The 21,157-nt window shown below is 43.2% G+C and overlaps 2 protein-coding genes across 2 annotated transcripts in view; both read right to left on the bottom strand.

The window, feature by feature from the left end:
- The window catches only part of palm1b (paralemmin 1b), an 18,359-nt gene extending 14,291 nt beyond the window's left edge, over nucleotides 1-4,068 (bottom strand). The window contains exon 1 of the mRNA XM_053506802.1: nucleotides 3,881-4,068. The gene's annotated coding sequence lies outside the window, so the exon portion shown is untranslated. The remainder of the gene's footprint in view (nucleotides 1-3,880) is intronic.
- Nucleotides 4,069-10,317: 6,249 nt separating this feature from the next.
- Nucleotides 10,318-20,901, bottom strand: plppr3a (phospholipid phosphatase related 3a). Its single transcript, XM_053507535.1, has 8 exons — nucleotides 20,475-20,901; nucleotides 17,947-18,050; nucleotides 16,164-16,349; nucleotides 15,740-15,866; nucleotides 15,001-15,196; nucleotides 14,831-14,888; nucleotides 14,225-14,398; nucleotides 10,318-11,550 (listed from the first exon to the last, which is right to left on the bottom strand). The coding sequence occupies exons 1-8, from the start codon at nucleotides 20,572-20,574 to the stop codon at nucleotides 10,345-10,347; spliced, it is 2,151 nt and encodes a 716-aa protein (XP_053363510.1). The 5' UTR covers nucleotides 20,575-20,901; the 3' UTR covers nucleotides 10,318-10,344.
- Nucleotides 20,902-21,157: the final 256 nt, after the last annotated feature.

Genomic DNA, 21,157 nt, shown 5'->3' on the forward strand with positions numbered 1-21,157 from the left:
ATCTATCTATCCATCTTTGTACTGTTTCTCCATAAGTGTCCATCTCTCTGTATCTCTTTGTGTCTGCATGTCTCGGTTGATCGATCCATCTATGGGCTGTCTATTTTTGTTACTCTATTGGGCTCTCTGGTTATTGGGCTCTGTCTCTGTCTGTATGTCTGTATGTCTGCCTGTCTGCCTGTCTGTCTGCCTGTCTGTCTGTCTGTCTGTCTGTCTGTCTGTCTGTCTGTCTGCCTGTCTGTCTGCCTGTCTGTCTGCCTGTCTGTCTGTCTGTCTGTCTGTCTGTCTGTCTGTCTGTCTGTCAAAAAGCAAATAAATCAAGGAGAAAACAAGTGAGCCTTATCTCCATCTCCACCAACACCACACCACCACCATCATCACACCATCAGCATGACCACTATTACAATCATCTTTTTTATTATCATTATAATCACCACCAGCTTCATTTTTTAAAACTTGTAAATTATATGCTTTATTTATATACTTCTTATATATCATGTAGCTTTTTTAAGCATTGCACTAGTAACTTCTGTTCAGTTCTCACATTACCCTGTGTGTACTGATATACAGCGTGTAATCACATCAACAACGTGACTCTGTGTTACTGTCTCTACTGCTGCTGGATATCTGGAATTTCCTTTTGGATCAATACAGTATCCATTCATCCATCCATCCATCCATCCATCCATCCATCCATCCATTCATCCATCCATCCATCCATCCATTCATCCATCCATCCATCACCATCACCATCACCATATTCCGAGCTGTATGGTCTAGACTTTAGGGATTAGGACTGTAATAAGGATTAGGATCAGGATTAGGATGTGGATGAACTAATCCGGTTCCTGAAGTAAAGAATAACAAGATGTTTGTATAAACAGTGTCTGGTTTAATCTCACACAATCGCTTTTCTCCTCCGAGTCTCGACATGAACAGCAGGAACATGTGTTTATAACAGATTGTAAAGGTGAGCTCTCAGACTCGCTGCGTAAACAGTCTGACTTTAACACTTTCACACCTTACACTCTCTGAGTGTGTTCCATGACTGAAACCCCCGGCACAGAAAATTCATGGATTTATAGGACACGCGAGACTGAAAGACGATCCAGTGTGTGTGATGAAGAGGGAGAAATTCCTCTTCTGTATAACGTCAAGATAAACCTCGGAGACTGAGGCAGGAGAACGCGGGAGGAACCCCAGCACCAGCAGTGTGTTTATCTCACCACACATCTCCTGGGATACAGGAAACCTTACCCCTGGTCTTACCGCCATACTCCAACAGACAAGAATATCATTATCATCATCATTATATAAAAAAAGCAGGCAGTTCTGTGACGATATAAATTATTTAAATTTTGTAAAAAAAAAAAATATATATATATATACTTATTTGTTTAAATTCCTAATTCTAGATCTTAAAATGTTATTTAACAATTAAAACTCACTTACAGAAATGTTAATATATTTAACAGTGAAAAGGTACGAATATCTTAAACCTATAAAAAGTTAACTGTTTACAATTTTACAAAAAATCTAGTTTTTAAAACAGATAAAAAATGTATGGTATCACTGTATCGCACAGAAGTGTATCATGACAAAATCTATCATGATATCAGTACTGTATCGCTCATCAATCGGTCTGATCAGAACAAATCAAATTTTAAACAAACTTATAGTTAGCTTAATTAAACAGTGTGGCCGTAAAAAGGCAAGACAGAGTTTTAACATTCTAATTACATTTTACACACACACACACACACGTCACCATAAAGAAATCAGAGTCTGTGTGTTCTGGCTTTTTGAAAGCACGCTAATGAGACGTGAAATTCTGATTTATTCCGTTTGAAATGATTTGTGAAAGTGTTTTGACCTCGAGCTGAGTTTAGTGCTGGGTTTAGTTTAGAACACAGTGCGAGTGTGTGTGTGTGTGTGCTGATATACTGGCTGGAGAGAACAGGGCGGGTTTGCGTCAGGGCCTGTCGAGTGGAACGCTGATTATCAGCCGCGGCTCACTGATAGACAGAGGACAGGATCTGGGTGAGGGGTTAAAATAACACACTGCTCACTTTAGCCACGCTACAACAACACACTAACACTTTAACACACAAAAAGTCACCCCCCCCCTCCCTCCCTCCCTCCCTCCCACCATGACATGTCTTTCACCTGAGACTAATGAACCAGTGGGCGTGTCCCAAATCACACTCTAACAGGCCACAGAGACACTCAGACGAACTGATTTTCGAAAGCGTCAGTCCATCAGGTGTCACAAACCGCATCAGTACAAACACACAACACTGCGCTTACTTACACACGATGATTATCTTCACTGTAAAGAGACTCGTAGGGTGTGAACACATGGTGCATAATCAACATCTATACGAAATACCTGTCCATAACAATATACTGTAGATGAGTGATTTAATAAAAAAAGAGCTCAGTGTTAGCTAAACCGCACAAAAGTAACCCTCCGCGGGAAGCCCCGCCTTCCTGCTCCAGGATTGGCTTGAGTTTCATGCTCAGTGAAGATCTAACCAATCTAAGGTGTGACTAAATCATTGTAACCAGTCATAACACAGACGGCGGGATTTGCTGGAAATAGAGGGGAACAAACCCATCTATTTTATTTTTTGCCTTTTAATTGGACTTACAATGAAATAAACCAAAAAGTAAGGCTACTAAAAAAAAAAAAAAAACCTGTTTACAGATGTGACTGTTTAAACTGTCGAACACTGGCGGTTCTTATTCTGACCCAAACACACCGTAACCCGGTCCGACAGGGGTGGAGAAATTTTACAAAAGTTTTATTTTGCAAAAATTACTTTTTTCTTCTGCCTTTTTTTTTTTTTTTTACGATTTCTCCTTCCATGTCTCTCAGCTCTATACAGCTAAGCTAAGCTAATGCTAACATGAATGTTCTGAATGCAGCTGTTGCAGTGTGATGTTACGCTGTTCACTCTTTTCACTAGTGAGTTAATTCTATCTGCTTGTCTGTTTCCTTCTTATAATAAATAAACAAAATAGTAAAGTTTGTCAATAAAAGTGTTTAGTGTTTTAAATCTCATTAATAAACTGTTTGATTTTTTCTAAAAATTCTTTTGATAAAATAGGAACAATTTAAATAATTTGTCAAAATTAAAGCAACGAAATATCATAAAACATTACATTTATGTTACCAATAGTTTCCACAAAAATACTTATAATAGTTTTACTCAAGTTTGAGTTAATTCAGATTTCAATTTTAGAAAATGACACTTTTGTAACTAATATAAATATTAATAAACACTGGACTTCCTACAGACAGGTGATCACCAGTATTGTAATTATTTACATTGTTATTATTATTATTATTATAAACAAACCCTATGATTTACTCAGTAGTTTATTTTGAACAGCATTTTGAAGGACATTCAGGTGGATTTGATTTCAGATCATTTATTTTCTTTATAATTTGGTGTATATTTTGATTTATAATAAAAAAACACATTACACAAAAATGTCATTCTCCTGATCATGCGCAGAAATAATAATAATAAAAAAACTACCTGCCACCTCGGAGGGACAATAGCAACACACACACACACACACACACACACACGGCCATATTGGATGGAGCCTCCCACCTACCCGTGCATGTACATCATCACCATCACCATGGGCGTGTACGCTCGTATTAACACACACACACACACACACACTTTAATAAACAGCTCTGTGCTTTTCAGCAGAATAATAAGCGCGCGCTCGGAGACACTGACATCATTACATTACTGCAGGTTTATTATAACGGAACGCGCGCGCACGCACGCACACAGAGACAGTGCATATAGTGTGTGTGTGTGTGTGTGTGTGTGATCTCTCTCTCTCTTTCGGTACTCACTCAGAGCGGTCAGTGTCCGCGCGCAGCACCAGGTCGTGAGTGTGTGTGTGTGTGTGTGCGTGACCGCAGCGCGCGCGGTGTCCGTTTGTTTCCCTTTGATCTGCTGCCGGACTGAAGCGCTCGAGCTCCTCCTGCGCGCGCCGCCGCCCGTCTCACTGTGTTTCTGCGAATTTAACGAGGAGCCAGTGCAGCGCGCGCACACACACACACACACACACACACACACACAGCCCCTCCCTCCCTCTCTCTCTCTCTCTCTCTGTAGTGTGTGTAGACGGATGGAGTGTCCGGTTGCCAGTTTGATCCTTTCTACGTTAATTGCCTAATGAGGATCAGAGGCAGTGTACAGCCGGAGGGGCCAAAAGTTTTGAGAATGAGACACATTAATTTTCACAAAGTTCTGCCTCTTCAGTGTGTGTAGATCTGTGTGTCAGATGTTACTCTGCTGAAGTATAATCACAAACATCTCATGAGTGTTAAAGACTTTTCTTACCATAACATTAAGTTTCCATAAACACCCTGCAGGTCCCCCTGACATGCTGTCAATCACCTTCTGGGCCACACCCTGACTTACATAATCAATGCCTGGAGTTTGTCAGAATCCGTCTGGGGAGTTTCCTGGACATGGACCCAAAATGTCCATATTTTTATTAGTCATGACTTTTGCCTTATGGCGAGGAGCTCCATCATGCTGGAAAATGCGTTGTTCACCACCAGCCTGTTCTTGGATGGTTAGGAGAAGTTACTCTCGGAGGATGTTTCTGCACTGTTCTTTTTGTTCTTAGGCAAAATTGTGAGTGATGCACTCCGGTGGCAGCCAGAGAAAACAGTCCTAACAGTCCTGTGTCACACCAACGGTAAAGCATCCTGAGACCATTCACGTGTGGGGTCGCGTCTCAGCCGAGGGCGTGGGTGAGGGAGTGTTCCACCAGACATGATTAATGTTCTAAAGGCAATCAGCCCATGTCTCCACTGGAGCTTATACCACTCTGCAACAATCACATCATTGGTTTAAAACTATGAGTATTCTAGGGTGATGTGGTGATTAGCACCGCGACCTTACACCTCTAGAGTCCTGGTTCGATTCCCGCTTCGGGTCTGTGTGTGTGTGTGTGGAGTTTGCGTGTTCTCACCGTGTTTGGTGGGTTCCCCTCAGGGTTCTCCGGTTTCCTCCCACAGTCCAAAGCCATGCAGATTAGGATAATTGGTGTTCCCAAATTGCCCGCAGCATGTAAATGTGTGTGTGTGTGTATGTGTGTTTCTTAAGTCTCCTGGCATGCAGTAGGTAGGGTCACGGCCCCTTGAGGGAGGGTGATATAGAAAGTGAGTGAATATTCTGAGCGGACCATCTCACCTCTTAACTAGATTATTAGTTTTAGACTATATTAAGGGGCCTGGAGGTGCACGGAGGAGCTGTTACTATGGAAACAATAACAAATGAGAGTAAGTGCATTAACGCTATTTAAAGCAGAGTGGTATAAGCAGTGCTGATAAAGAACATTAAATCAATAGCACCTCCAGGTGTAAATCACTGACACCCAGCACACGAGCAGGTAGCGCTGCATCCTCACAGCCCCAGAATGCAGAGTTTGGTATTTCACACATCCTGTCTGTGTGCATGTGGATTTCCTCTGGGTTCTCCTGTTTCCTCCCATCTCACAGGATTAGGTGGAGGTCCGTCTCCACTCTGACTGGAATGAAGCACTTCCTGAAAGTGATTAATGAATTATTCATTTATTATCATAACTAGAGTTATAATCTATCCATAGATTCTCCAAAATAAAACCTAATGTTCTTCTCACTTTACACACAGCAGGGTTAAACCTGAAGGAACAATTCATTCACAAAACATTTGAGTATTTAAGAAAGAGTGAGTTGTTATGGTAACGCCTATGCCACACTAACCCCCCAAACCCCCCCCGATGTTTCTTTAGGTGATGGGGCAGTGGGCGGGGCTTTCCTGGGTAATGGTGACATCACTGACTGCTGGGAATCTGAACACAGCAGCGGAACACACTCCTCTCTTCCACACCTGTGTATGGGACAAACACAAACTACACAAACTACTATACAGCTATAGTTCAGTGAATCGAAGCTGTTTATTAAATCTGTCATCAGTAAACAACTGTTTATTCTGTTTACACAGTAATGTGCAGGACTTTATCTTAATCTTTAATTTTTTATTTTATTGCATTTTGTTTTTGTTTATATTTTGAATAATTATTAATTCTTTCCTTTTTTAAGTAAATATTATTACAATTTTTTTCTATAGTATTTTTTCCACATAAATAAAAAAAAAATGTAACAAATTGTACCAATGAGGGACAATCAGGTTATTGTAAATAAATATGTAAACAGACATAATTATTTAAAAACTAATTACATTATATTTTTGTGTATCAGTTTCTCTCTAATTCAGGTTCTCTATTTCCATAAAAATTCAAAAAATGACTACAGTATTTAAAAATCCCACCCTAATGATGGGCTGTTCCAGTGTTGAACCCATCCTGATGCCGCCCTCTAGCGGCGACGAGCGGCTCTACACATCTCATTTCATCTCATTTAAAATATCAGAATAGTGACGTGAATCGGTGCTGACGTCATTAACAACAGTTGACACTTTAGACTCCTCCTATAAATGAAAACCAGATCAATCTGTTAATTATCAGTGGAGTGTTCGAGTGTTGCTATGAGCCGTCACTAGAGGAACAATAAGGTGTTTCACAGCTATTAGAAATAGAGAATTAATCAACACTATGGTGTGAGTAGGGTTAGGGCGTGGTTTTATGTTCACGTAACATCAGCAGGGTATCTGCTCAACACTACTCTGTAACAAGTCTTTAATTGTATTAAATGATATAAGAGCGGGACTACTAACACGGCTAAGTGACTCAGTAACGCTAGCTGGCGTACCACACGTAGCGTACTGTATATGAGTAGAAATATTGGATGTGTGAAGGTATTCTTCCATCAGTCAAGGTTTTAGATCATATTGTCTTGTTTGAAAAAGCATGCTGTGAGCTTTCAGCCTCCTGAACAATACCGACCCTAAGAGGACACCTGACTCTCATGACTCACTTGATGTCACCTGACTCGGATGATTCGTCTGACTCACCTCACTTGAATGATTTGTCTAACTCACCTGACTCAACTCATTCACCCGATTCACGTGACATGGATGGTTTGTCTGACTCTCCTGACTCACTTGACTCACCAGACACAACTGACTCTCCTGACTCTCCTGACTCTCCTGACTCACCTGACTCTCCTGACTCTAGCCTCCTCCTATATGAGACCTGGGTTATTGATGATGAACTGCTGATGTGAGTAAATCTTGATGTGATCATCTGACTTAACTGACTCACCTGATTAGCCTGACTCGGATGATTCACCTGACGCTCCTGACTCGGATGATTCGCCTCATTCGCCTGACTCAGATGACTCTCCTGACCTCATCCTCCTCCTGTATGAGACCCGTGTTATTGATGATGGATTGTTGATGTGAGTGAATCTTTGATTGTTTCCCACAAATCATCTTCCAGAGAGTGAGTGTAAGTAGTATCCAATTTTATTTTACCAAAAAGTTCAAGTCAATAAGAAAGCAGCTTTTTTTTGCTGATACTGAACAGTCTTTCCACAAACTAACATACACACACACACACACAGAAATAAAACTCCATGCAACACACACAGTAAAACAAGCAACACTTTTCAACAGTTAAGTATAAAAAGGCTGAAACTCAGCCGGTCTCCCAAACCAAAAGCTGCGCCTCGTACCCTAAACAGTTCACTGTACACTACCTTCCCGGAGAGGAACCTCTCAGTGCGTTTTTATCGTATAAAACTCCGGAGTTGTTTTTCACATTTTAATCCAATGTCAGGTCCACGGCTGGATGAAGCAGACATGAAATCTTTCTGATTTTCAGTTATTTAGAGTCAGGTTGCATATTCCGATCTCGTCACCTTGCTGGTTCGGTTTCCTTTTCCTGTTTTGTGTCCCTGTGCTGGTTCTGATAGACGAGAACGTCTCCTCCGTCCCATTGAGTCTCTAAATCACACACACCTCTAAAAATAACCCAGCAGCTGAACCAATCAACATGTGAAGTCTAGAATGATTGACAGGTGAATAGGTGTTTCAAATTCTCTGATATTAACTGACCACCTGTAAGCCCCGCCCTTCTGCTTAAATGACGCTCTTTTACGGCGTCGTTTTCTGTCATGGTGAACGGAGAAGGTTTTGAGTTCATTAAAGTGAAATTAAATCTTTCAGTGAGTTCGACTTTACGCGCATATGTACAGTAGCTAACGTCGCTTATATATGTAGATCAAGTCCTGATGTCACTGAAGGTTTCCACCTGAATATCAGCACTTTTTTACAATGAATGCTTCTGTGTAAAACGCCAGATCTGTATGGTGTGTGTTCCTGGGGTTTTAATGTAAATAGAAATGTTTACACACACAAAGCTCTTACACATGGCAGTTAGGGGAAAACGGTATCATGTAAACATTTCTGGTATCAATTGGATAACTTACTATGACACACCAGGTAGCGATGATGGTGGCAGTAAGGACTTACATTCATTTTAAAAGTTAGAATGAGTTCAATGATAAAATGACTGAGAAATTATTGAGAGAACCAAATACAACGTTTTAAATGCAACCAAAAAACAACCTGACTGTAACCTTTATTCTGAGCATTTATGCTGATTAACATCCCTTCGCACGTCCGAGCACACCCCTGCTCCCTTAAGTTTCTAACAGGGTTTAGAGTTTTGATCGGACACAACAGCTTCCCACACACAGCGTGTGTATCTCACGTCACCCATCGCTTAGTGCTGTAATGTTACCTCTCTTTTTCATTTTCTTTCGGTGCATTTTAGCTCACAGATGACTGTAATATGGAGTTTGTGGCGCTTGTTGTTATGTACACACATTTACTAGCACCAACAGCTCGCCCCCTAGTGGTCCAGTAGTAAACACGATGCGCTCTCACTGCAGTGACTGGAGCTCGAGTCTCGCTCCGGCCACAGGTTTGTCGTTGTCTTTTTGAAGTTATTGTTTTAGGAACATTCGCTCAATGCTATCCCACCTTCTGTCTACCTTCTCCTCTCTTCCTTAAAGTGATCTGTAAAAGAACCTCCAGTTCCTGAGCTAAATTTCCCAGAACAATGAAGCATTCATCACCTTCTAGAGACAAGAAACTTTTGATCTACATTTGCTTCAGTTGCTGTCCTCCCACCCTGGATGTTTCCTCAATCAAGTGAAACATCTTTCCTTCACAAACATAAGATTCAGGCTACTTTAGCAATACAGCTGCTTGTGTAGAACATCTACATGTTGGTTTGGTACTTGAGTCCCCGTAACTCTGGGATGTGATGGAACATTTCATTTAAAATTAATATTGTTTTATACTGTAGTTAGAACATTTCCTCTTTTTTTCACAGTTTTAATCGTTAATTGTGAGATACCTCCATCTTATTAACACGACTTCATACAGTTTGATTACGGTACACAGTATCACCTGGAATCTGATCTTGGTATTGAAGTATTTTTTATGAGAATAAGTAAATAAACACAGTATGGCATTAGAGTATCAGTATCAATGCATTCATACCTAATCTACACAACATATTCACAACCATGAACGCCACTGGCTCAAGAAATGGAAGTTCACTTCCAGATAATCCGCCTGCCTAAAGTACAACACTCACGCTCACACTCGCCTTCAAAAGAGAAACACGACCAAGGAACTGCAGGTTAAACTGTCTGTCTTCTGCCTCCAGTCCTACCCGACATGATGCTTAAATACCAAACCCCTCCTGCTGGTAAACAGAGGAAACTCCTAGATCTTGGGCAGTTTTTTTTTTTTTTACTTCTCTGTCTTCACGTTGTTGGTTTGAAGGCTGTCCTGAAGGAAGTGATCACCAAATTATATTCTTAAACCCTAAAGATTTACCTCCCACGTCTTGCTTTGCACCTCATCTTCCTATACGATACAGTATGGACTCCCAAAAGACGTCCTGTATCCCTTAGATAAAACCCCACCTCGGGTCTTGGTTTTCAACCTTGAAAGCCTTGCTCTATGTCAAGTTTAACCAGTACCATTGCCCATTCCCAGTTTCTTTCATTGCTAATATAAATGACATGGTCACACTCAAGCTCCAGCTGGTAGAACCTAGAAACAAGTCTTCTCCATCCTGCTGTTCATTAAAAGGCCATCATCTATGTTCTTATGGTTTTCGCCTCATATACAAGTGTGACAGCTGAGGGAACCAAGACTGTTCCTTTACCCAATTTCCCTAAAACCGGAATTTCATACTAAGCCCCATCTGCTAAATAAAAGCAGATCTTTAAATTTTGTACTTTTTGATTTTAATTTGCTGGTACGCTTTTCAAATCACCCCCCCCCCCCCAAACCCCATATACAGACTCTGGTCTTGAGTCCCACCCATAGTTTTTCTCTTTTAAATGTTTGCATCTTTATATCGTTGTTCCAAATGCAAGTTCTTAAAGAAATGGTCTGGCTCAGGATGCGGCTGTCCAGGATCCCACTCCTTGGTGGGCATTGAAGGTTTTCGGTGGAATTGTGGCACCAGATCTGGGTGTGGTGGTGGTTCAGAGCAGAAGGAATCTGTTTTAGCATGTCGGAAATCCTTCCTGGGCATGGTTCTACTGGTTTCTTGGATTTCTGTGCCTCCATTAGTGCTGCTCCTCCAGTCCCAGGTGTTGGAGCTCACTGAAGACAGACGGACGACGGGGTGATGAGGCGCATGGGCATCAACCGTGACTATGCTGCATGAATCTCGTTCAGATGGCATGCGGAAATATGGCGACTCTGTGCTTGAGGCAGCGCTTGATGTAGCGCAAGATGAGGCGGTCTCGGACGATTTCGGAGTGGATGGGGCTTGCATGACCAGAGGCTTGCTAGGAAGGCGAGGTGGCTCTGGTGTTACTGCTGGAACCGGACCTTTTTCCATCATGGAAAGCCATTTTGCTCTAGTTGTTGCACTTTTAGGAGACACTGGGGGAGGTTTGGAAGCTTCTTCTGGGATGTGAACCAGCTGTGGAGCACCAGGTCTTTGTGAAATTGAGACTCTGGAAGCTGCCGCAGCCTGAACACTAGGGTACAATGAAGATGTCAAATCCATTTCCAAGTTCTCCTTGGACTCTTCATTTGTTTCTTCTACTACATCAATTGAGCTGCCCTGCTGGCCGTCCTCCCTCAAGCTCAGAGTCCGCATTTCCAAAGATTTCTGCTTCCACTCGGATACCAGTTGCTTGGACGAAGCTACGTGAAACGTCATGTGTCGCTGCGCAGGTTCTTCAATGCCGTTGGCATTAGCACTAGCTCTGGGAAGCGTGTTGCTAAAAGTCAGCATGGTCTCTTTCCCCATCGGGTTTCTGGGTGCCAGGAGCTCCACGTCAGCACTTGCTCGTTTCAAACTTCCCATGGAGGCTTTCTCACGGCGGACTTTGCGATTGAGTCCGACTACGTCCACTGGTGCCGCAAGCTCATCGTTGCTCTCGGACGCGTGAGCTTTCTGGTAGACTGAGTCATGACCACGTTGGGTTAAAGCATGAAGAGCATCTTTCTGAGGTGGAGGAGGCTTCTTCACGAGCCGAGGAGATGATTCCATCGTGGGTTTGAAATTTCCAACAGCGTAAAGCGCCTGAAACAGAGCAGCGATCAGGTTAAACTGAGACCCTGAGATACTGAAAATTCTTCTGTGATGAAGACAATATGCAAGGAAACGGCAACTCCGGTAAGATTCAGTGAAGATGAGCAAAAACCCAATAAGGAACAAAGTAAAGTATGAAAAACCAAGAGCCTTTATTCTCCTCATTGGTCCTGGGTGTGTGTTTTTTGTTCCCCACAGGCCTCATGTTTCACACAAAACATACAAATAGTTGCTTATAAAAAAATAACTCCTATAAATATTTAATTTTAAAACATTTACCCGAGTTTCCCAGTAGAACCTCTGTTTCAGACAGAACAGATTTTAAAGCTTGAACCCCTTCACCACTGTTTATAGAACGGTTTTTAAATTAAAAAAACTTATGTGACATGATGTATTAAGATTTTACCTTATCTTTTTTTTTTTTAAAAGTGTTTTTTTTTTCTAATTAAAACCTTTATGCTTTCCTTAGAGAACCAAAAAAAGAACCCTTAAACTAAATCTGTGAGAAAAATGAACACAGATCTTTTTGCCTGTTGTGTTTTGCTCGGGGCTCAATAACAGGCTAATAACATAAACCTCACACTAATTTAAAATACATTCACGGGAGATTAATTTATCCAGTGTTTTTTTTTTTTTTACTTCAATACATATAGAGAATGCGTACAGAAGCAGCGTGATCTCTTATCTTTCACAGAGAGAGAGAGAGAGAGAGAGAGAGAGATGTGAAATTGTTCCTGGTGATTCAGAGACTTTTTCTGCCTCTTTACAGAAGAGAAATGCTATATATAGCTCCTCCAGCAGACGGCTCTGCAAACACAGCGAGAAGAAACGGAATAAAAAATGATAGCGCTCGGCTGCTGACCCAGAATCACAGCCGTGTGAAGGAGTGAGAGAAATCGAGTGAATAATTTAACCTTAAGGATAAAAATGATAATAATTCTGTATTAAAAAACAACCTGGACATGTGTCTCTGACTACCTACTGCGCAGGATCCTCTCTTTCTCTCTCTTTCTGTAACCTTCTGCAGTTTTCTGTCTTTAAACTCGTTCCATTTGTGTAAAACTGTGGGCAGGACTAAAGTCTCAAAACATTTACATTTAGGCATTTGGCAGACCCTCTTATCCAGAGCGACTTACATTTTTATCTCATTACACATCTGAGCAGTTGAGGGTTAAGGGCCGCGCTCAAGGGCCCAACAGTGGCAACTTGGTGGTTGTGGGGTTTGAACCTGGGATCTTCCGAACCGTAGTCCATTGCCTTAACCACTAAGCTACCCCTGGCCCCTCCAAACCTGACCTCCAGGGGTGTGACTGAGGTGCCTGGGGTGGGCTTGGACCCATTTCCTCCAGGAGGATTCGGCCTGTTAGTGCAGAGTGAAAAAAAAATTCAAATTTCCAAAAATCTGACCTCCAGGGGTCTGACCGCGGATGTGGGTGCCTAGTGTGGCCGACCTGAGGTGCCTGGGCTGGGCTAGAGGCCGATTCCTCCAGGAGGATTCGGCCCGCGAATCCTCCCAAAGTCCCAAAGTCCCAAAAATTTTCAAAGTCCCAAAACAAAATTTATGTAAACAACAAAGCAAAGCCTCCGAGTGGCCCAGTGGTAAAGTGCTCGCCCTATTATCCGGAGATCGCTGGTTCAGTTCCCGGGTGATGCTGTAACCTTTCGCAGCCAGAGGTCTAGGGAGAGCTGATTGGCCGAGCTCTCTCACAGGAAAGGCTCTACAGCCAGTCAGGGGCGTCTGTGAGCTCACACGAGCTCACACGAGCGGAAGGAGCGGATCGCGCTTTCCTCCAAGTGTGTGACTCCGCCCCTAACAGTGCGTGAGCAAGCAGTTCAAAAAGATGCGGTCAGCTGGCGTCACGTGGTTTGGAGGAAACATGGGATAGTCTGCGGCCCTCCCAACTGAGTGGTATTAGTAGCCTTAATGTGGAGCCCCCTAGTGACGGGGAGGAATTGGACACGACTAAATTAGGGAGAAAATCGGGGAAAAAATTATAATAAAAAAACAAAAACAAAGCAAAAATGTTTTAAAAATGCTTTGATGGTGGATCCTGTGCAGCCAGATTACGTCATAAACCGTTACGTCACCCAGATACAACTGAGTGTTAGTGAGGGAGAAATCACCAAACAGAACAAGTGGAAGTTAAGGCCATTTTTATTCCTATAGAATAGAAAGATTAAAGTTGATCTTTAAGACTGTGAGCTATCTGAGTGAGAACGCTGAAGATAAAAACTCCTCTTTTAGCCCACAGACAGGTAAAAGTGCTACACAAAGTTATTTTTGTCTAATTGTGAGTTGATGGATATTTATATGAATATTTTATGTATGGTTTATTGTAATGATGTTTTCTTTTCATTCTTTTCACACTTACTTACGTTCAAGTATGAACTTATTGTAAATAATCATGAATAATATGAAACATTCACGTACATTGTTTTAAGTTTTATAAAAATTCTCATGTGATCTTTCCACTGTCTGAGTGGGCGGGGCCTAAACAAACCCCTCTGATTGGCTGTACACCTATCTCTCTCTGTGCATCACTAACGATGAAGGACAGCTGATGAGCAGAAAATGTGTTCTTTTTCTTTTTGTGTAAAAAACAACCTGACAGTCAGTCATTTAAACAACGCGTGTAGAAAGTAGAAAAAGCGTTTCAGATTTTACCAGATAAACAGCGATTCCGGCTCCGATGACGAAGCCCACGTAGACGTCGATGGGATGGCTGCGGTACTGCGTGATCTGCGTGAGACTGGCCAGAGCGGCTGCTATCGCGAAGACGAACACCAGCACGGGCTTCAGGAGCTTGGTGCTGTCCGAGATGGTGGCGTTAAAGTACATCTGCGAGAGAGAAGACGCAGGAACGTCACACTAGACCCGAGAGTGCGAGAAAAAACATTACAAAATACAGATTACAGTAGAATGTGAACGTTTGGGTCTACGTTCCTGACTAGCAGCACGTCCTAATGCTAACCAGCTATATATGTGCTAGCTTCATAGTCTCAGCCAATCATTACATTATCTGTCTCAGCACTAGCATCTTAGCTAACAGTACGGTTCTCATGTAAAGCTCAGTGACACAGACATGGCTTTAGGAGGAGTCGAGGAACGCAGCAGGACAAAAGCTGGCAAACAGCCGATGTTTGCTCAGTGCTAATCAGCTACAGCTAGCAGGCGCTAATGCAGGCGTTACCATGGTAACGAGGTCTTAATCAGAATCCCTCTCTGAAAGAGAACGGAAATTAAAGTTAGTAAAGTGAGCAGAAAGCTTACAGAGATGTAGACAGCAGCGAAGCCAGAGAGCGTTGCATGCTGGGATGGGAAAGTTTTCCTGAGAGAGAGAGAGAGATTTAAATAGATAACTGTCAATCCTTTTAACTTTCATGTTGTAAAGTCCAAAGATAGTGTGTGTGTGTGTGTGTGTGTGTGTGTGTGTGCACTACCTAGCGGACTGGATAGCGTAATGGTCGCGTCCTGAACAGATGTCCTGAGTGATGTAGGGGTCTTTGTGGCAGGAGACACCAGGCAGAGTGTAGTTGGGTTTACACACGGTGAGGAAGAACGGAGCGTGATACCCGGTGCACAGCTGGATCACATCTGTCACTAGAGCTGTAGAACATAAGCCAAAGACATGCACACCTACAGACAGAGAGAGAGAGAGAGAGAGAGAGAGATTTTAGTGCTAAGTCACGGTTAAGGAGCTGTCACCATGGTTACCACACGGTGTCTGTTGCTAATGTGTGACTGCTAACAAACATGATCAGAGGAACACTGGGAGAAAGAGAGAGAAAGAGAGAGAGAGAAAGGGAGAGAGAGAGAGAGAAAGAGAAACTAGATGATTTTGCAGAGAGATAGACACATAAACAAAAGGAGAAACAGACAGACAGAAAGATGGAGAGACAGAGAGGTAGTCATGCAGTGAGACAGACAGACAGAGACAGACAGCAAGACAGGTAGACATGTCGACAAACAGGTAGATAGAGACATAGACATGCAGACACACAGACAGACTGACAGGTACACAGACAGGTGGACAGAGTTAGACAGCAGGACAGAGAGACAGACAGTAGACAGACGGACAACCAGAGAGACAGACAGGTAGACATAGATGGACAAGTACACAACAGGCAGGCAGACAGGTAGACAGACAAACAAACGGAGAGACAGACAGGCAGACATTACCTACAAAGCGCACGGTTCTGCGCAGGAAGGAGTTAAAGCTGCAGCCGCTGGCGTTGATGCTGCCTTCAGAACCTCGAACCTTTACTCTGTACTGCATACAGTACATCAGAGCCTCAGCCAGCATGATCTGTAACACACACACACACACACACACACACACACACACACACACACACACACACACACACATCCTGCTGTCATTTGCTGCATGTTACAGTTACATTACAAGAGTTTCACTCTTCACATTTTATTATTATTATTATTATTATTATTATTATTAATAATAAAAATAAGAATAAGAATAAAAATATATATTGTCTATTTTTATATTAGTGTTTATTATTACACTCTGGTTAAGATGTTTAAATACAGAATCAGTGCATGGGAGTGTGTGTGTATGTGTGTGTATGTGTGTGTGTGTTACCGAGGCAGCAGGCCCGGCGAAGGCGAGACTCAGGAGCATGAGAAGAGGGATGAGCTCGTCTCCCGTCTCCACGTACGGTTTACTCAGAGACTGGTCATAACAACGGAAACCGGATTTAACCGGCTGGAGGACGTCAGTTAACTCCAGGAAGTAGAGAGAGATCATTGAAGAGGCGACGATGGGCAACTGGGAGGGAGAGACAGGGAGGGAAAGAGAGAGACAGGAAGGGAAAGAGAGAGACAGGGAGAGAGAGAGACAGGGAGGGAAAGAGAGAGACAGGGAGAGAGAGAGACAGGGAGGGAAAGACAGGGAGGGAAAGACAGGGAGGGAAAGAGAGAGACAGGGAGGGAGAGACAGGGAGGGAAAGAGAGAGACAGGGAGGGAGAGAGACAGGGAGGGAAAGACAGGGAGGGAAAGAGAGAGACAGGGAGGGAGAGACAGGGAGGGAAAGAGAGAGACAGGGAGAGAGAGAGACAGGGAGGGAAAGACAGGGAGGGAAAGAGAGAGACAGGGAGGGAGAGACAGGGAGGGAGAGACAGGGAGGGAAAGACAGGGAGGGAAAGAGAGAGACAGGGAGGGAGAGACAGGGAGGGAGAGACAGGGAGGGAAAGAGAGAGACAGGGAGGGAGAGACAGGGAGGGAGAGACAGGGAGGGAAAGAGAGAGACAGGGAGGGAGAGACAGGGAGGGAGAGACAGGGAGGGAAAGAGAGAGACAGGGAGGGAGAGACAGGGAGGGAGAGACAGGGAGGGAAAGAGGGAGACAGGGAGGGAGAGACAGGGAGGGAAAGAGGGAGACAGGGAGGGAGAGACAGGGAGAGAGAATTAAACTACATATTAGTGTTAAAGTGCCTCGAGTCTCTGCAGCTCTCCAGTAGCTCAGGATTGAATAATAAACTCCTCAGGCTGTATAAAGTCCCCCTGATATTCGGAGTCGGGTCACGCGGCGTCCTGTCTGAGCCTCACATTCAGATTGAAATGAATCTGTGTTTAGTTTTGACGTGTGACTTTAAACTCAAACTCTCCCCTTTAAACCCTGGACTGGTTTTCTTCAGCAGTACAGAGCGTAACACTCCGTCTGAGTTACACAACAGCCAATAGCGTTACACACACACTGTGCCACGCCCAATCAATGTAGCTTAGCGTGCTAGCTAAATAGAGAAAACTGTGCGCGTGTTTTTTCAGCTGTGGAGGATTTCTCATCACGTGTAACTCATGAACATTTGAATACCTGATGAATTAAAACAACGTTAACACACTCGTGGTGTTCTGCTGCGTGGAGTGTTTGTGCTGCTCTATAAACGTCTCTGTTCATTTCCGCCATTATGATGATTCATGATGTCATCACCGAGCCTCCAGTGTTACGGTCCTGCTGCTTCTGTTTGTACAACACGACATGCTGAACGCTGCCATATGGCACTGTTAATGCTGCTCTACTTCCTCTAGTGCAACACACACACACACACACACACACACACACACACACACACACACACACAACCTTCCAAATGTGTGCCATAACCTTGTGTAAAACCTCATACAATCTTTCTAACGTCTGTTTTTGCTTTAATAAATATGTGATTGTAGGTGGTGCCGTGGTAACTACACCTTTTATTATATCTCCACCCCTTAGTGTAACTACACACTTAAGCCACGCCTCTCATTATTAACCCATATTTCAGAATAACCTTACTCCATGTAAGAAACCCTCTCAGTGTGCAGCATAATCCCACCCTGAATAGCCACGCCCATTAATACCCATAACTACATGGGGGACGCACTCACCTCCACAAAGTAAAAGCAGGGCAGTAAGGTCATACTGTCTTTTGGTGGCTTTTTGGGTTTGCTGTCCTTCGGAGACATCGTCCTGGTGCTGGAGCGAGAACTCGCTACGGAGAGACACGAGGCAGGTGTGGAACAGAAGAGACGTCGTTAATGATCATCAAAATAATGTAGTGTTGGCATATATTAAAAACATTTACAGAAAACCAAACACACACACACACACACACACACACACACACACACACACACACCAGTGAAGGACATATCATGAGCAGCTATAAACACTTGTTCCCTCACCGGCCTGACTTCACTCTCTCTCCTGAAGTTACTATTAACTAAAAAACATTGTTGTCATGTTGTCATGTCAGTAAGAAACTGCAAAGAAGTCCTGGAACTGGAGACTCCTTCCATAAATATTCAATAAACACATTTCCCTAAAACTTCGCCTTATGAGGGAATAATAAAGAGAGACACGTCAGTGTGGATGAGATGTTACTATGGAAACCATAGCAGAGATGCTGTTATGAAAAAAAGAATCCACAGTTTGTAACCAATCAGAATCCAGAACTGAGTTGTTGGTTGTCCAACATGGTGACACACACACACACATTTTGTGCTTTGTAAAAGCTGTTAGCCTGTTAACCAGCTAAATGTTAGCTTAATAGTTACACTATTGTAAATATACACTGGGCTGTAACTAAAATTTAACTTAAAACTTGCATTGATGTTCTGATTTCGTTAAGTCTTAAATATCTTTGGCTGTAAACTCTAGCTAATCCTGATCGATAGGCCTTTGCTCACGGTGTCTCAGTTAAAACACGTCATACTGGTGTCGAGCTCATTCATTATAAACAATGTGTGTGATTTTATCAGAACTCTGGGCTCTGGGGTTTCGCTCTGGAGGACGGCGAGCAGTTAGACGCCTGGATCTTTAGGTGCCTGTTCTCATTCAAGTCACATGACCACATATTGGATATGTATCCGATCTAGGACCACACACGCAAGTGACTCAGGTCTGATCTGAAAAACATCAGATTTGTGTGTTGAGACAGCCGTAAAAAACTAAACAAAAACAGACGTCACTTCACAGGAGTCACTTCATTCTGGTCACATGATGTGCTCTCAGAAGCATGTTATATATATTTGTGAAAGTGAGCCAACTTGAAAGAGTGGAGGCTTCTCAGAGCTCTTTTAAAGTCATTTGAAACCGTCACAGACAACCTCGAGCGACTCCTGGAGGTCCACGTGCTGTAAGTGGTCAGGACTTGTCCAGATCTCCTATGATTTTTTTCAAGCCTCCAATATATCCTCAAAACACTCGCACCTAGATTGGGCGGGGTCTTATCAGAACCGCCGCAGATCTCACCTCATTGTGAGTTCGCCTCATTACAGTTCAGGAAGGTTTGTAGTTAAATTGGAGCAAATTGTTAAAGTTCTCATCACGATGAGGCACAAACCACCCCAGGAGTCCTGAAGAACCAACACAATCCACCTACAGATAACTTTACACCTGCTGTCATGTGTTTAACGGCGAAAATTTTCAAGCTTCCATTTAAGCCGCATTAGCCGGCGGTGAGCCGCAGCGCCGCACTCTGACCACCGGCCTGACGATCTCTCTCCGCTCTCCCATCGCCTGGACATCATACGGACTAGGGATCACTTTTGGGAAGATGGAAAAGGCCCATGAGTGGGTGGAGCTAAACGACCAGGGACGGTGGTTCGTTAAATCAAATTAGATCTCATTCATATTTAATATGTAATATAAACATCAATTAAATAAAATTACTCAAAAAATGTAATCAATTAATAAGAATAACTTCAATAACAAAACGTTTATCAGGTGACATTAGTTTTGTGTTTAGAGGATGTCTAGTCTGTCTGTTTACAACACAGTAAACAAAATCACAGTAAACAAAAACACATAAAACAAAATCACATAAAACTAAAACTGAGAATATTCAGACTTTACACTTGGAAATAAACCTAATAAAATTAAACGTTAAGCCTCGTAATGTAAAACAGTAAGTCTTGCAGCTGGATTAAAGGAGTAGCTGGTGTGGAAGTTAGCAACCTTCACTGTTTAACATAGAGACACGTCACTCTTTAGTAATTAGCATATTCAAATGAACTAGGTTACATTGTGACATCATAAACTGAGAGTATACATAAACCCCGCCCCTAATCTTTTATTGCATCTGCTGACTCAGGATCCCCAGACAATACACACACACACACACACACACACACCCCTGCATTGCTGCATGGGAACCAGACAGTGAGGCCCCTTTACTAAACCTCATGCCTTAAATTTACTGACTCTCTCTCTCTCTCTCTCTCTCTAACACACACACACACACACACACACACACACACTAAATCTTTACTCCTGGCCAAAAACGAGTGCGGCATTCCCAGGACTTTTGTCCCCACAACGTCTTTTGTCCCTGTGAGGTTGGTGTGTGAATGGAATGCTGTCTCCATGATGCGAAACACACACACACACACACACACACACACAGAGCTCTCACCTCTCTCTCTCGGATGGTGTTGATGGAGGGACTCTTTCCCAGTCCGCCTCCGTTTTTTCACTCGTTTATTGCGCTCCAGTTTGGATCTGTCTGTCTTCATCCATTCACCAGACTGAGAGCGTGTTTCCTTTCAGGGTGAGTGCACTCACACACTCATACACTCACACACATGCACACACACACACACACACACACACTCAATCACACACACTCACAGATACACTCACACACATGGATACACAGACATTACACTGCTGTCTTTATCCTCGTCTGTCGTCCAAAATCCCAAAGGTTGGTGGATGATGTATGGATGGAGAGACGGCTGGACGGCTGGACGGCTGGACGGAGGACGTTGACTTTCTATCCTTCCTCAAAATGTGTTAAGAGAAGACGAGTGATCGTGAGGACTAGAGCAGCGTGGACACAAAGAGGGTGAGAGAGGGAGGGGAAGGAGTAACTGAGGCAGGAGGAGGAGGAGGGGTCTAACACACACACACACACACACACACACACACACACACACCTCCCACTGGACCCCAGTGTGTCTATGCTCCTTTCCATTCATCATTAAGGCTGAGGAAAACAAAAGACAGCAGGGTACAGGGTGTGTGTGTGTGTGTGTGTGTGTGTGTGTGTGTGTGAGATTTAAAGTCCCCGTAAAACAGTCCTCATAAACCACAGAT

This window comes from Clarias gariepinus, chromosome 11, assembly GCF_024256425.1.
Source record: "Clarias gariepinus isolate MV-2021 ecotype Netherlands chromosome 11, CGAR_prim_01v2, whole genome shotgun sequence".
NCBI lineage: Eukaryota > Metazoa > Chordata > Actinopteri > Siluriformes > Clariidae > Clarias > Clarias gariepinus.

Coding starts and splice junctions, on each gene's coding strand:
- plppr3a (XM_053507535.1), bottom strand. CDS start 20,574: ATGAAGACAGACAGATCCAAACTGGAGCGCAATAAACGAGTGAAAAAA. Junction 18,051..20,474: donor ACACCATCCGAGAGAGAGAG/GTGAGAGCTCTG, acceptor GTCTCTCCGTAG/CGAGTTCTCGCTCCAGCACC. Junction 15,867..16,163: donor TCGCCGGGCCTGCTGCCTCG/GTAACACACACA, acceptor TGTGTGTTACAG/ATCATGCTGGCTGAGGCTCT.